We start from the raw sequence: 12,765 nt of genomic DNA, 5'->3' as shown, positions 1-12,765 counted from the left end.
AGCTTTACTAGCAAATAGGGTGGCAGTTTTAATGAGTGATAGCCATTCACTTCTTTATTGAGTAAATAAAGCTAGATATTCTCTAACAAGCAAATTTATGGAGGCGAATATGAATGGAGCTAGTTCATATGCTTGGAGAATTATCTTTGAGGTCACGAATGGTGCTCAGTATAGGTATGAGATGGGTGATGGAAGGAAAGTGATGATTTGGAGTGACAAATAGCTTCCCACCCCAATGCCTTATATGCTAGTCTCACCAGTAAAGCTCCACCCCGAAGCTGTAGTGAGCTCACTGATCGATCTAGATGAACATAGCAGCAGAGTGGAATCAAAGATTGATAGACTACATCTTCATGCCACATAGATGAAAAGCAATAAAGGAAATTCCGTTGAGCTATAGGTTACCTGAAGCTAAATAGATTTGGATGATGACTCTTAAGTGGTAGCTACATAATCAAAGTGTGTATTCTATGTTGATAAAGGAGAAGGAATGCTGAAACTAGAGGGGGAATAAGTGGACACAAGAACAAGAAGTTACACGTGGAAGAAGTAAATGTAAACTCCTCAGATCGGTTAGAGCTCTTTGTCATAATAGCTTGGATAATCTAGAAGCATGGAAATGAGTTGCAAGGGGCAATAAGAGAAAAAATATTATTTCACAGTAGTTCAGATTCATTATTTCACACATATCCATAATTGATTTAAAAGCCACTTTTTAACATATCAAGCAGATGTGGAATAGTGGATGTGTGAGAATCAAAACCCGACAAATGAAACCCCAAGTCAATGAAAAAGTTAAGCAGGAATAACAAACAAACACAAAGTGGGAAGCTCCATTGGAAATGGAGTCTATATGTCCAACTTTGATGGGCCATCTTCAAAGATGAAAACAAAGCTGGCATTGGGGAGATTATTCGAAGCAGTGAAGGCCGAATGATTGTAGCTCTTAGTGAAAGGCACACCAATGTGGAAGATGCAAAAGCAGTGGAGGCTATGGCAGCAGGAAGAGAGCAATGCTCTGATCTTTGCGAAAGAAATAGGTGTATCAGAAATTGTCCTGGAAGAGAATTGAAAACCATAACAGTGGCTCTTAACAAAACGGGAAGATCACTCAAAGGGACTAGTTATAGACGACATTAATGAGGAGATGAAGTGCTTCAAGTGGTCATATAGACATACACGAAAGAAGGGAAACAATATAGCCCATGCACTTGCACATCGAGTAGAGCAAGAGTCGGTGTGGTTAGAAACTATTTTAGATTGTTTTATCAAATAATAATGCTCCATACAAAACTTCTTTTATAACATTTTTCACAATTTATTGATGTGGATGATATATTGATATATTTTTCATAATTTATATATGAATAAAATGAAATCTGACTAGTAATTTCTAGTTTTTCTTATTAGCATGGGTTTGGTTTCACAATAAAAGTGGTTTTAGTGTTAGACCAAGGTGAAAGTGATGTTCTAATCACAACAAATTATAACAAAATTTCCTTTAAAAAAAAAAAATCAACAATTGTGAAAATAAAGTCGCAAAAAGCCTAAATTCACAAATTTTTTCACAATTGCTAAGGTGACAAGTTCTTAATGGTAGGTGATAAAGTGGTGTTAGTCATGAATCCATATGAGAACTATCAAAAATTCGCCAACTCAACTACTATGAAAAATACTATGAAAATTATTATACTTGTAACATTATTAAATAAGTTGTGAAAAATATTATTTCTCTCTTGGAAATGGATAAACGACAACATGTAAGGACTATAGATGCAATGATTACCACCTATTCTATTCTAGATTTTTAGAAAAATGACATTTTACTATCCTAAATTATACTCCTAATTACACTTTGCACCCTAAACTTTCCGAATGTACGTTCTGCACTCTAAACTATGATTCTTGTTACACTTTGCACCATGACATTAAATTTATTGCGAACTTGGAAGGAAAAGTATGATATCATGTGAAAAGACTTAATTGACCTCTTCCCAATGCTTTAAAAACAAAAAATAAGTTACATTTTATCATCCTAAATTAAATTTATGATTACACTTTGTATCATAAACTTTGAATTTCCATTCAAGTTAACATCAAGCTCAACGTCGGGAGCAAAGTGTAACAAATGTTATAATTTATGGTGCAAAACGTGCATATGAAAAGTTTAGGCTGCACAATGTAATATGGGCTATAATTTAGGGAGTAAAAGTGTAATTTCTCCAAATTTTTGCCTTGAGGAAGTGGAAAATGAAGGTTCTAATTCCTTTCTTTAGTAATTCGTTCCTTTTCTTGTTCAATAAATTATACTATAAGGGCATTCACACCGGCTTGTGTAAAAATTGTTGTTTATTTTATGAAAATTACTTTGTCTTTTTATTTTAGTTAATCATTTTTCAAAATACTGACACCTGATTATCTATTTCATGCTCTATTTTGCACACAATATGCATAATTCAGTTTCTTTTCTTCACCTTTGAGAAATACAAAGAAATAAAAAAAATATATATATATATATATTGGAAGATGAATAGAAATTAAAAAAAAAAAAAAAATCATTTTGCATAAGCAATAGTGACTTGTATATTTCATTTCTTAGAGAGAGAGAGAGAGAGAGAGAGAGGGAGGGAGGGGAGAGAGAGAAATGGACCAAAATGGTTACACATAAAATATCTAAAGCTAAAGCTTATCATTCATTATTACTACGCTTATGTTGAGCCTACACCAACGATCATATCAACTTTTTCTTTCCATCCATTAAATAAATAAATATATATATATATATATATATAGTTTTCAAGAAAAGGTTGAAGAGCCCCAATTCCACTCCTACTTGGAGAAACACGTCATTTTCATTAGCTTCAAGAATAAAGATAACATACACCCATTTCGGTCCAGTTTGGTCCAATACAAGTCATTACTCCAATTCGGTTCAATTCTGTCCAATTTGGTCCAGTTCAGTTGAATTCAACCCATTTTGATTCATTCGGTTGATTTTACTCTAATTTATTCAGGGTGAGTACATACTAAAAGTCTGTTTGAGATTCACTTATTTTGTTGAAACTGGAATTTTTTGGTTGAAAGTACTGTATATATATATATATATATATATTTATATAGTTTTCAAGACAAGGTTGAAGATCCCAATTCCATTCCTACTTGGAGAAACATGTCATTTTCATCAGCTTCAAGAATAAAGATAACATACCCATTTCGGTCTAGTTTGGTCCAATACAATTCATTACTCCAATTTGGTTCATTTCTATCCAATTTGGTCTAGTTCAATTGAATTCAATCCATTTTGATTCATTCGGTTGATCTTACTCTAATTTATTCAGGGTGAGTACATACTAAAAGTCTGTTTGAGATTCGCTTATTTTGTTGAAACTGAAATTATTTTGCTGAAAGTATTGTAAATAAATGTAAATGTTAGTTGAAATAGTAAAGTGAAACTCACAAATTGTACTAAAAAGTGCAGTAGGCTCATAAATAATATAAAAAATAAACTGAATAGTAAAATAAATTGGCTTTTAAGCTAGAGCCAAGAGCACGCTAAGAGTATGTTTGGATTGGGCAGATTTCCAGGGCATTTGTGTCTACGTTTTTCCTTTTTGTTTTTTTTTCACGCGTTTTGGAGACTTGTAGCTACTGTTCATGCACTGTTCAATAAATAGTACCCGCAAAGTTTGACTTTTCTAACTTTTTTCAGCCAATCAGTGCACATTATGTACTGCACACGGACTCACAAATTTTACTTTTCAGTAATTTTTTCATTAAAAATGGGTCCCACAGTACTATTCACACATTTAAAAATTATTTTGCTATAGTGTTTTTCAGTTTTCAACTATATCCAAATGGATCCTAAGTGTGCGTTTGGATTAGGACTAAAAATTAAAATTATTTCACTATTTAGTTTATTTTTGCTACTATTATGGGTCCCACTGCACTTTTTGACCCTATTCATGGCCCTATCATACTATTTTAACTAATTTTTATCTTTGTCTATAGTACTTTCAATAATAATTTTTCAATTTCAACAAAATAAGCAGTATATTAACACACCCTAAACAATATAAATGATGCATAGATGGGGATATAAAAATAAAATAAAATAAATGTGTACTGTGTACGTTAGAGGGTTTTCAACTTTTAATGGCGGGAGTCTTGCCCCCAATTTTTGAGATAAAAGTTAAAAATCTTGGCGCTAATTTGTTTGATTATAACAAAGCAGAACAGTGCAAAAAGGAAACAAATAGAAACAGTCGAACCAAATTAGCTTGAAATTGAAATCGAAAATTTCAGAAAAAGCTTCAAATTGGGTTAGGGTTAGGAATGTCAGACTATATCCCGGAGGAAGTGATGCTGGAAATTCTGCAAAGACTTCCCGTCAAATCCCTAATTCGATTCAGGTGCGTTTCTAAATCATGGAACTCTCTAATCAAATCCTCTGCCTTCATCAATTCCCATCTCACTCGATCACTTTCACTTTCCTCCAACAAATTAATTTTTAGGCAACGCGTTGATAAACTGCCTTTGTATCCCGATTTAGAGTGCTACAAATTAATTGACGATACCATTGACTCCTCATCTGATCAAATTCAACACATTGATTGTCCACTAACGTCTCGTTTATTATTCCATTTTAAGTTAATCGGCTCCGTGAATGGATTGTTCAGTCTTTTTGAAATAGAGCGCTATGTTCTTTGGAATCCCTCTATTAGAAAATTTATAACCCTTCCAAAACCTTGCATTACTGTCAAGACATCCCCTTATAACGCATTCGGGTTCGATCCGCGGACTAATGATTATAAGGTGGTGAGGATTGTATTTCAAGATGGAACTAAAACGTCTGAAGCAGCCAAAATACCTGTGGTTGAGGTTTACTCTCTTAATGAGGGCTCTTGGAGAATAACAAGGGCTGGCAACTCTTTTTCGCCCGGGTTTAGTTTTGTTGATTGGAAGTCATCAGCTTCTTTAAATGGGGCTGTCCATTTTTTAGTGAAGGATAGGGACAATAAGTCGTGTCCATTAGTTTTGTCATTTGACTTGGGTGATGAGGTTTTTCGCGTGATATCTGTGCCAAATGGTGCATTCAGTACAAGTGATTATGTTCGTACCTCAGTAATTGGGGGATCGCTTTCTCTTTTATGTCATGATACTCTTGAGAACACTATGAAGCGCTGTTCCATTTGGGTAATGAAAGAGTATGGTGTTGTTGATTCTTGGACTAAACAGTTCACTGTTGATTTCAATGGAGGACGTCTATTAGGTCTCCAGAAGAATGGTAATATATTAGTGAAGACAGAACTACCAATTCACTGTGAGATCTCTTCATATGATCCTAAGAGCAAACAAGTTAAGAATTTGGGAATTTGTAGGAGGCCATTCGATTTTTGTGTTGATAATTATATGGAGAATCTAGTCTTACTTGACAAACCGAATGGCAAAGTTTCCAAAAGGAGAGTGAGCAGGAAGAGGAAATACAGGTATAAGCTTGATTCAACTCAAAATTTCAGCATTTACTTTCCTCAGTTCTATCTTATTCTTGGCATATACTAGAGAATGTTGTGTGGCTGTAAGTAAACATCTTCAGATCTCAATATACTGCTTTCGGATCTTAATCTCTTATCGACTTGCTATAAAGAGTGGTCAGAACTGTTAAATGCAATTTTGTGGTTGTCGTTGATGATGAGCTTAAACATTTGCAAGCTGGAAACAGTAAATATAAAAGAAATACTGATGCTGTTATCTTTTTCTATACGCTGAACTTTTCACAACTAATCCATATTCAATATCAAAATGTGTTTTACACTTCCTGTTTCGTTAGACTTGCTTAGATTTTCCTGATATGATCAGCCATTGCCTTCTGATTTTGTGTTTTGTACATGACATGTTAATTTGCACAATTGTACATTCAACGAAGTATAAGATGAATTTATAAAAATATAAAGAGATGAGACCAAACATTTAAAACTTTTTAGAACCATGTAACTGTAGGTAGAGTCATGACATTTTCTTATGGTTTTAATTGATTAAATGTGTCACATTGTATTGAGTGTGGGAGTTGCATCGGCATGACCCTAGTGGCAACCTCAAGGTTTGTTGTAAAAATGTAATAAATATGGGGTTTGCCCAAAAATAAGTACTGTTTTGTTTAGCTGAATAGATGATGTAGAATTATTTTCAGCACTGCATTTATTTATTTTGGTTGTGTTGATATGGAAAAGATTATTTACCCACATTGGTAGTGTAGATAAATGTACTTTTGATAAGAGTGATCACTCCTCCTTTTGATAAATATTGCTTCTTCCAACTTGCTAGTTTCTTTTGTACCTTTTCAATGATTGCTTTCCAAACTGGTTGTGTTGTAAAGGACAAACCTGGAGTAATCCCAAATATACTGTAGGTATAGTCACCACCCTAAAACCCAAAACTAAGCCTAGATTCATTACACACTCCGCTTATCCTGTTGGTTCAAGCTCTGTTTTACTTAGGTTAACCCTTAATTTTGAGACTGCTTCCAAACAGAGAAGGAAAACATCAGATATAGCCAAGTTGATCAGAATTTACATCACAAATAGCATTGTATCATGAGCAAACAAAAGAGAGCTTTCCATAAACCCTTCACTTTCTCCTTCAACTTGAAATGCAGCCAAGTTCCCACCCTCCACAGCCTTGCGTAACATCATATTATTGACTTCCATAACCAAAATTAAAAGAAGCATGGAGAAAGGGCCTCATTGTCTCAGTCCTCTTGAACTATTAGAAAAGAAAATTGTGGTTCTATTTACCATGATTGAGAACCGAAATGTCCAAATAGAAATCCAAACCCACTTCCTACTTTCACCAAATTTGAGTCTGTCTAACAGTTATATGAAATAGCCCTAGTTAACATAATCACATTTCATTTCAGTGTACAGCCTACAAATTACTCTAAAAGCACTGCCATCAAGTTTGCTTTCAAAGACATTTATTGGAAATAAACACCAAATAAGGGATTTTTCAAACTTTATTGAAAGCATTTGGGTCTAACACAGGACACCTATTGTTCATTTAAGTGATTAGCCAACACCTTTTTTGTTTTTGTTTTTTTTTTTTTTGGATTAGGTAAAGAGATTAGCCAACACCTTTGCCATAAGCATATAAACATTTCCAACCAAGCTAATATGGTGATAATCCTTGATATTGACACCACAAATTTTGTTTTTGGAATTTAAGTGACATATTTAACATTAAAATTTTCTCTAACTTGTAGTCATTATAGAGCTTTATTTCCACAAAACCCACTCAAGCCACTATAACAATAATCTTTCATAAATATTAATGAAAGACTGATGTTATTGTATTTTTTTATATGCTGAAAATGTGTTTTACTCATTTCGTTTCATGAGGCTTGCTATGATTTTTCTGATGTCTGTCATTGCCTTCTGATTCTGTGTTTCATTCATGACATGTTGTTTTGCATTCAATCTAAAAATGTGTTTTACTATTTCTGTTTAATGAATTTACATTGATGCAAAACAATATGTCATGTATAAAAGTCCCAGTATACTTCCTGTATACTTGGGTGACTCTTTTTTTTATATTTATTTATTTTTATTACTTTATCAAAAAAAAAAAAAAAAAATCATATACAGAACTCAGTATCAGAAATTGACATATGATTTGAGGTATTCCTGATGATCATTATGAGAGGACCTTGCATACTATATTTAAGTTATATCATTGAGATAATCCCTTAACATGCGTCATGACACTACCTGCAGTTATGTGGTTAAAAAAGAACATTTAAATGTTTGGCCTGAACCCATACATTGTGGTTGGAACTAGCCTTCCCTCGCCTCTTATGAGTCTTTAGTGGTTGCTGCCAGCACCGTGTTCGTGTCATGATAAAGTTCACGTAACTTTTTAACAAGTGATGTTGGTCCCTTATAAACTTTGGACATGTTGAAAGAAGCATTTTTGTTTGGTTAAAATTCATAATATAATAATTTCAAATGTATGCAAAACAAAGTATGATATATCCTTAAGAGTCAACATTATTTGACACTTTCTCTGCTTCCTCTAGCTGATATTGTTGTATATATGTTCAATTGTTCATTACTTTCTAATTTTGTTTCTGGACAGGGAATTCTTGTACTGGAACTAATGGATTGTTATTGCACTTTGGCTTTGTTTGTTTCATGTATAATCGAGGGAAAGAAAATGAATTCGGAAATTTTTTTCTATTCATTTGATGGTAGGAACTTAGGTCAATTGTGTAACATAAAAGGTTTAAAATGTCAGAAAATAATGGAGAATGGTTCCCCTTATTTTATTCTTGAAAACATTGTCCTACTAGCGTAACATGGAACCTCTAGGTTATTAATGTGCCTTGAGATGCATTAAGAGAAGGTTTTTAATAAATGAAGATTATCAATGCATTTATTTTTTAAATATTAACTATCATTTCCAAGCACATTGAAAATTGAAGAAAACACAGCGTTGGTGAATAGTGAAGTAGAAGTGGTTCTTTGTCACTGTGACCTTGGGTTGCTTAAAACAGTTATTTGGTGGTTCATTTTATGTCTAAACATATAGTTGTCTTGTTAATAAGAGCATTTGCTCTGGTTTGCTAAGAAAAACCTGATTGGTTATATGTCATTATGTACCTTTAATTATTTTTGTTTTTGGTGCTGCTCACTTTTTTTCTGGATTGAGGTTATTAAGGGGCGTGAATAAACCTCTGGATAAGGATAGTTGCAAATTTGGAAGTAATTGTTATTGATGTGAATGACATTGGCTCTCATATGAAAAGAATAACGGTATTTTTTATTATTATTTAGGCTAAAGTTCAAATTAAACCTTCTAAGTTTGGGTCAATTGTTATTTTGGTCTTTGAATTTTTTATTTTTTATTTCAATTTCATACATCTAAGTTTGCAATCACTATTAATTTGGCCCTTATGTCCGTTGCTGTTTGAGATTATGCCATTAGTGACACTAAAATGATGTAGTTTTATTTTATTTTTATATGATTTCAATAACACCAATAACAAAAAAACCTTAGTCCCATATCCAATTTTGGAAAAAAGAGGGAGAAGGTAAGCAGGGTGGGAAAATTTCTATTTATCAAAAGGAGGCAGAATCACCTTGATAAAGAGCACACTATCTAGTTTACCTATCTATATTTCCCATTCTAGTAACTTTTTCTCATCGTCTTGAGAAATTAAAATGGGATTATTTGTGGGGTGGGTTAGGGGATGGTGTCAAATTTCATTTGTTCAACTGAAAGACAGTTTGTGGCCAAGAGCCTTGTAGCTCAGTGGCACTGCCTTGTCTCCTTTATAAGGAGAACCATGGTTCAATTTGCCCCTTCCACTTGTACCAATTGAATAATCAAAAATTGGAAGACAGTTTGTAAGCCATTCAGAAATGGGGGTTTGGGTGTTAAAGTCTTGTATGTTTTAATAATGCATTGCTGTTTTGGTGGGTTTGATTATGGATGTTTTTAGCAATGTGAGCCAATATTTGGTTATCTATAACATTATTTGGTCCTTTTAAATAATAAATATGAATCCCATTCATTGACGTTTTCTGAATTGGAATCCACTATTTAGATATTGGTAAATTTATTATCGGTTCTAGCTTGTTGTTTTGGATACAAAACTTCAATTTGGGTTCTTCAATTGCAATTTTGGGTTAATTTAGATGATCTATTAGGATAACAAGTTTCAAACCCGAGCTTTTGGATATGGGTTTTAATTGCATGCTTGGTTTTATCAATTGATGGGGTGATTTTATCGGTTATTTATTTATTTATAATGTGGATTTTAAATTGCCTTATTGGATATGGTTTTTATTTGATACAGCTTTGCATGATTTTCTTTTTCTCAAGTTCACTGTCAGCTCCACCATTTTAGGAGTGAATCAAGTGATTGACAACAGTGTAGTCAAAGGTAAGCTAGGCGCTCGCCTTTAGAGCCTAGGCGAGGAAGGTGACCGCCTTAAGTCATGAAAAAGGCGCTAAGGCGAGAGCCTCAAATTTATTTATTTGTTTTATTTTTTTTTTTATAGAAGTTTGTTGTGAAACCTATTTTTAGACTATTAATTTCAAAAGGCATGTTATAAAACCTATTGCTAGTTAAATTAATTTACAAAGTTGTTTTGTTAGACTTTATATTGAAGCTTATTGTAAAATGTATTGTTAGAACTAATTGATAGAGCCTCAACCATGTTAATCCTATTTTGAAATAATTGGTAGACCTAATTTCTTCATGCTACACATTGAAAAACACTTAATATATTACATTAGGTACATATGATTTAAGTTCTATATATATAATAAATATATTAAGAATTTGGTGCCTCACTTTACTCGGGCTAGCGCCTTTTTGTTGCCTCACGCCTCGGGCAATACAAGACCTTGGCGCCTTAAGGTCGCCTTTCGCCTTTGACTACCTTGATTGATAATTGGTTACATAATATTTTGTATTCCCATTTTATGGTGTACAGTAAGAGTTAAACTGGTATAGAGAAAGAAAGGGAGAAGGGTATGCTTTTCCTTTTCCCTCTGTTTTTACTTTTTGCTAAAATATATTGTATTCGAAACTTTCTTTGTTTGTTCTGATTTGTTACTTAGGAGCTTTAGATTCTTCTATATTTCATTTCTATTCTTATATTAAGTGGTACTTGACTACTTGGCATTTTGTGATGGATCACAGGTTAAGTACAGCTTTTCTTCTTGGCATTTTGTTGGGTTACTGATTATGTGTGGGGATTGTTATTTAAGTTCATATGTTCATTATACTGTAGTGGCAAGTGGAGAATTAACATCCTTCATTTGAAGTTCATTTGCTGCTGAATTTTTTATAGGGAATGTGATATTGCTGTACTTTTTTGGCTATCTCTTGGCTTTTGGAAAATATTGTAATGTTAAGAATTATAAAAGGATTTTAGAAGGTTAATGACATCGTTCACATTCTAAATGTAGATAATGCAACTGATTATTAGTTTGACTTTTGGCCACTCATTATCTAAATGGTTGATAAATTTAAAGGGGGTTATAGAGAAGTGGCCTTTTTTTTTTTGAGGGTCTTACAATTAGTGTAGTGGATAATTAGTATTTTATCAAAAATGGTAATTATGCATTTATGCATATCTTATAATGAATTTGTCTTTACAATAAATATATTCGGTTATTATATGTTTTGCTATAAATATGCTTGATTGATTGATTGAAATATCATATTTCTTACAATTCATTTGTCTTGGCATAGTTTAATAAATGTGGTATCAGAGGAAGAGAGACGAGATAAAGAAACAAGCCATGAGCTCGAAAAGAAAATGTTACATCTAGAGCATGATATAGCCATTTTAAAAGCAAAAGTGATGGAAATTTCCACTCTAAAGTCAGAAAGGGCGGCTTTAAAATCACAGACATTACGGTTTGTTCAACAATTGAGTAACCAGGTTATAACTACATTATGCTTATATACATATATCATTATCCTTTATTCTTACGTTTCTTCATAATGTTTAAGTCATGGAGTTATTTATTTATTGGTCATTTTAGGTTAAAAACATGATTAGCAGTGTTGGAAATGTGGGTTCGCCATAACTTGGACAAAAATCCTCTTCTATTTGCCAAGAATTGCCAACTCGTGGTAATGTTCATTACTTGGAAAATGTTGGACTTGTTTGATGGTAATAAAATATGCAAATAATTTATATGAGAAACTTTCTTATTATTTGTGGTGTTTGAATTGTGTTTTGGAATTATTATTTTTATAAATAAAACCATTAATACATGTTTTTATTTGTGTTGCAGATGAGAAATATAAGTTGAACAATCACTCAGTGTGGAGAAATTTATGTTGAACTTCGGAACTTCATAATTCTAGTCGTGTATTTTAACAACTTGTTGTAATCATGTTATTTTTGGAACAAATATGTTAATTTTATACATGAGTATTTATTAGCTTTAATATTTGGAGCATCGTGTGTTTTAAGTTTAATTGTTTGATTATTGTTTAGTATTTGCAATTGCGTTACTTGGACAAAAAATGAAAGGAAATAACTAATAATTTGTTTAGAATTATTGTGATGCTCCTATTATATAATAAACTAGTATGCAACTCATGCAAATGTATAGATGCATTTAAAATTAAACATAATTTTTATTATAAAAATATAAATAGTCAGTCAAATTACAAAAAAAAAAGAAAAAAGCATGTAAGTTGTAATACATGTATATGTATAGATAAATTTAAAATTAAACACAATTTTTATCAATAAAATATTAATAATTAGTCAAATTATTTTTTTTAAAAAGTAAACGTAATTAGCCATATATTAAAATTCTTACTTAAATTTAATACTGCTTGTAGGGGTAAAGGCCCAAAATCATATAATGGGCCTTAGGTTCCATATGGGAAGATCAACCATGTCTGAGGAAAAGATGTGAGTGCCAAAAGGGCTCCCAGCCCAGTTCTCGTGGGCTTGAAGACATTTAAAGGGCAGTTCGAGGAGAAATGTCTCCTCGGACGTGACGAGTATGGCTCAAACATGCACTTTGCCTACTAAATGGACCCACCCCAACGGACATTAGTAACAAGGACGAGTCCCACAGACTCATGGCAAAGAAGGAAACGTAAGATGTCCAAGGAGAGGTTGCAGCTGCCATATTAAATGCATTGCAGCTATTTTTCTGGCCGCATTAATGTGGAGAAGACCTGTGAACGGTGCTGTCTTGGCTACCACAACTCATAGAAAGATGGAGGGGGTG

General features: G+C 32.8%; 1 protein-coding gene across 1 annotated transcript; it reads left to right on the top strand.

Annotated features, from left to right (window-relative positions):
* The first annotated feature begins 4,332 nt into the window (after window positions 1-4,332).
* LOC126722502 (F-box protein CPR1-like) lies at window positions 4,333-11,976 on the top strand. The gene is made up of 4 exons (XM_050425660.1): window positions 4,333-5,486; window positions 11,258-11,450; window positions 11,554-11,644; window positions 11,809-11,976. The coding sequence occupies exons 1-3, from the start codon at window positions 4,333-4,335 to the stop codon at window positions 11,596-11,598; spliced, it is 1,392 nt and encodes a 463-aa protein (XP_050281617.1). The 3' UTR covers window positions 11,599-11,644; window positions 11,809-11,976.
* The last annotated feature ends 789 nt before the right edge of the window (window positions 11,977-12,765 follow it).

Source organism: Quercus robur, chromosome 4 (genome assembly GCF_932294415.1).
Source record: "Quercus robur chromosome 4, dhQueRobu3.1, whole genome shotgun sequence".
NCBI lineage: Eukaryota > Viridiplantae > Streptophyta > Magnoliopsida > Fagales > Fagaceae > Quercus > Quercus robur.
The sequence above is the reverse complement of the archived record's forward strand: the minus strand, read 5'-3'. Positions and strand labels throughout refer to the sequence as shown.

Bases quoted from the DNA above. Each gene is read 5' to 3' on its own strand.
- LOC126722502 (XM_050425660.1), top strand. From the start codon at position 4,333: ATGTCAGACTATATCCCGGAGGAAGTGATGCTGGAAATTCTGCAAAGA. The intron at 5,487-11,257 runs GTATAAGCTTGA...GTCTTGGCATAG, and splicing joins AGCAGGAAGAGGAAATACAG to TTTAATAAATGTGGTATCAG. The intron at 11,451-11,553 runs GTTATAACTACA...TGGTCATTTTAG, and splicing joins TTCAACAATTGAGTAACCAG to GTTAAAAACATGATTAGCAG.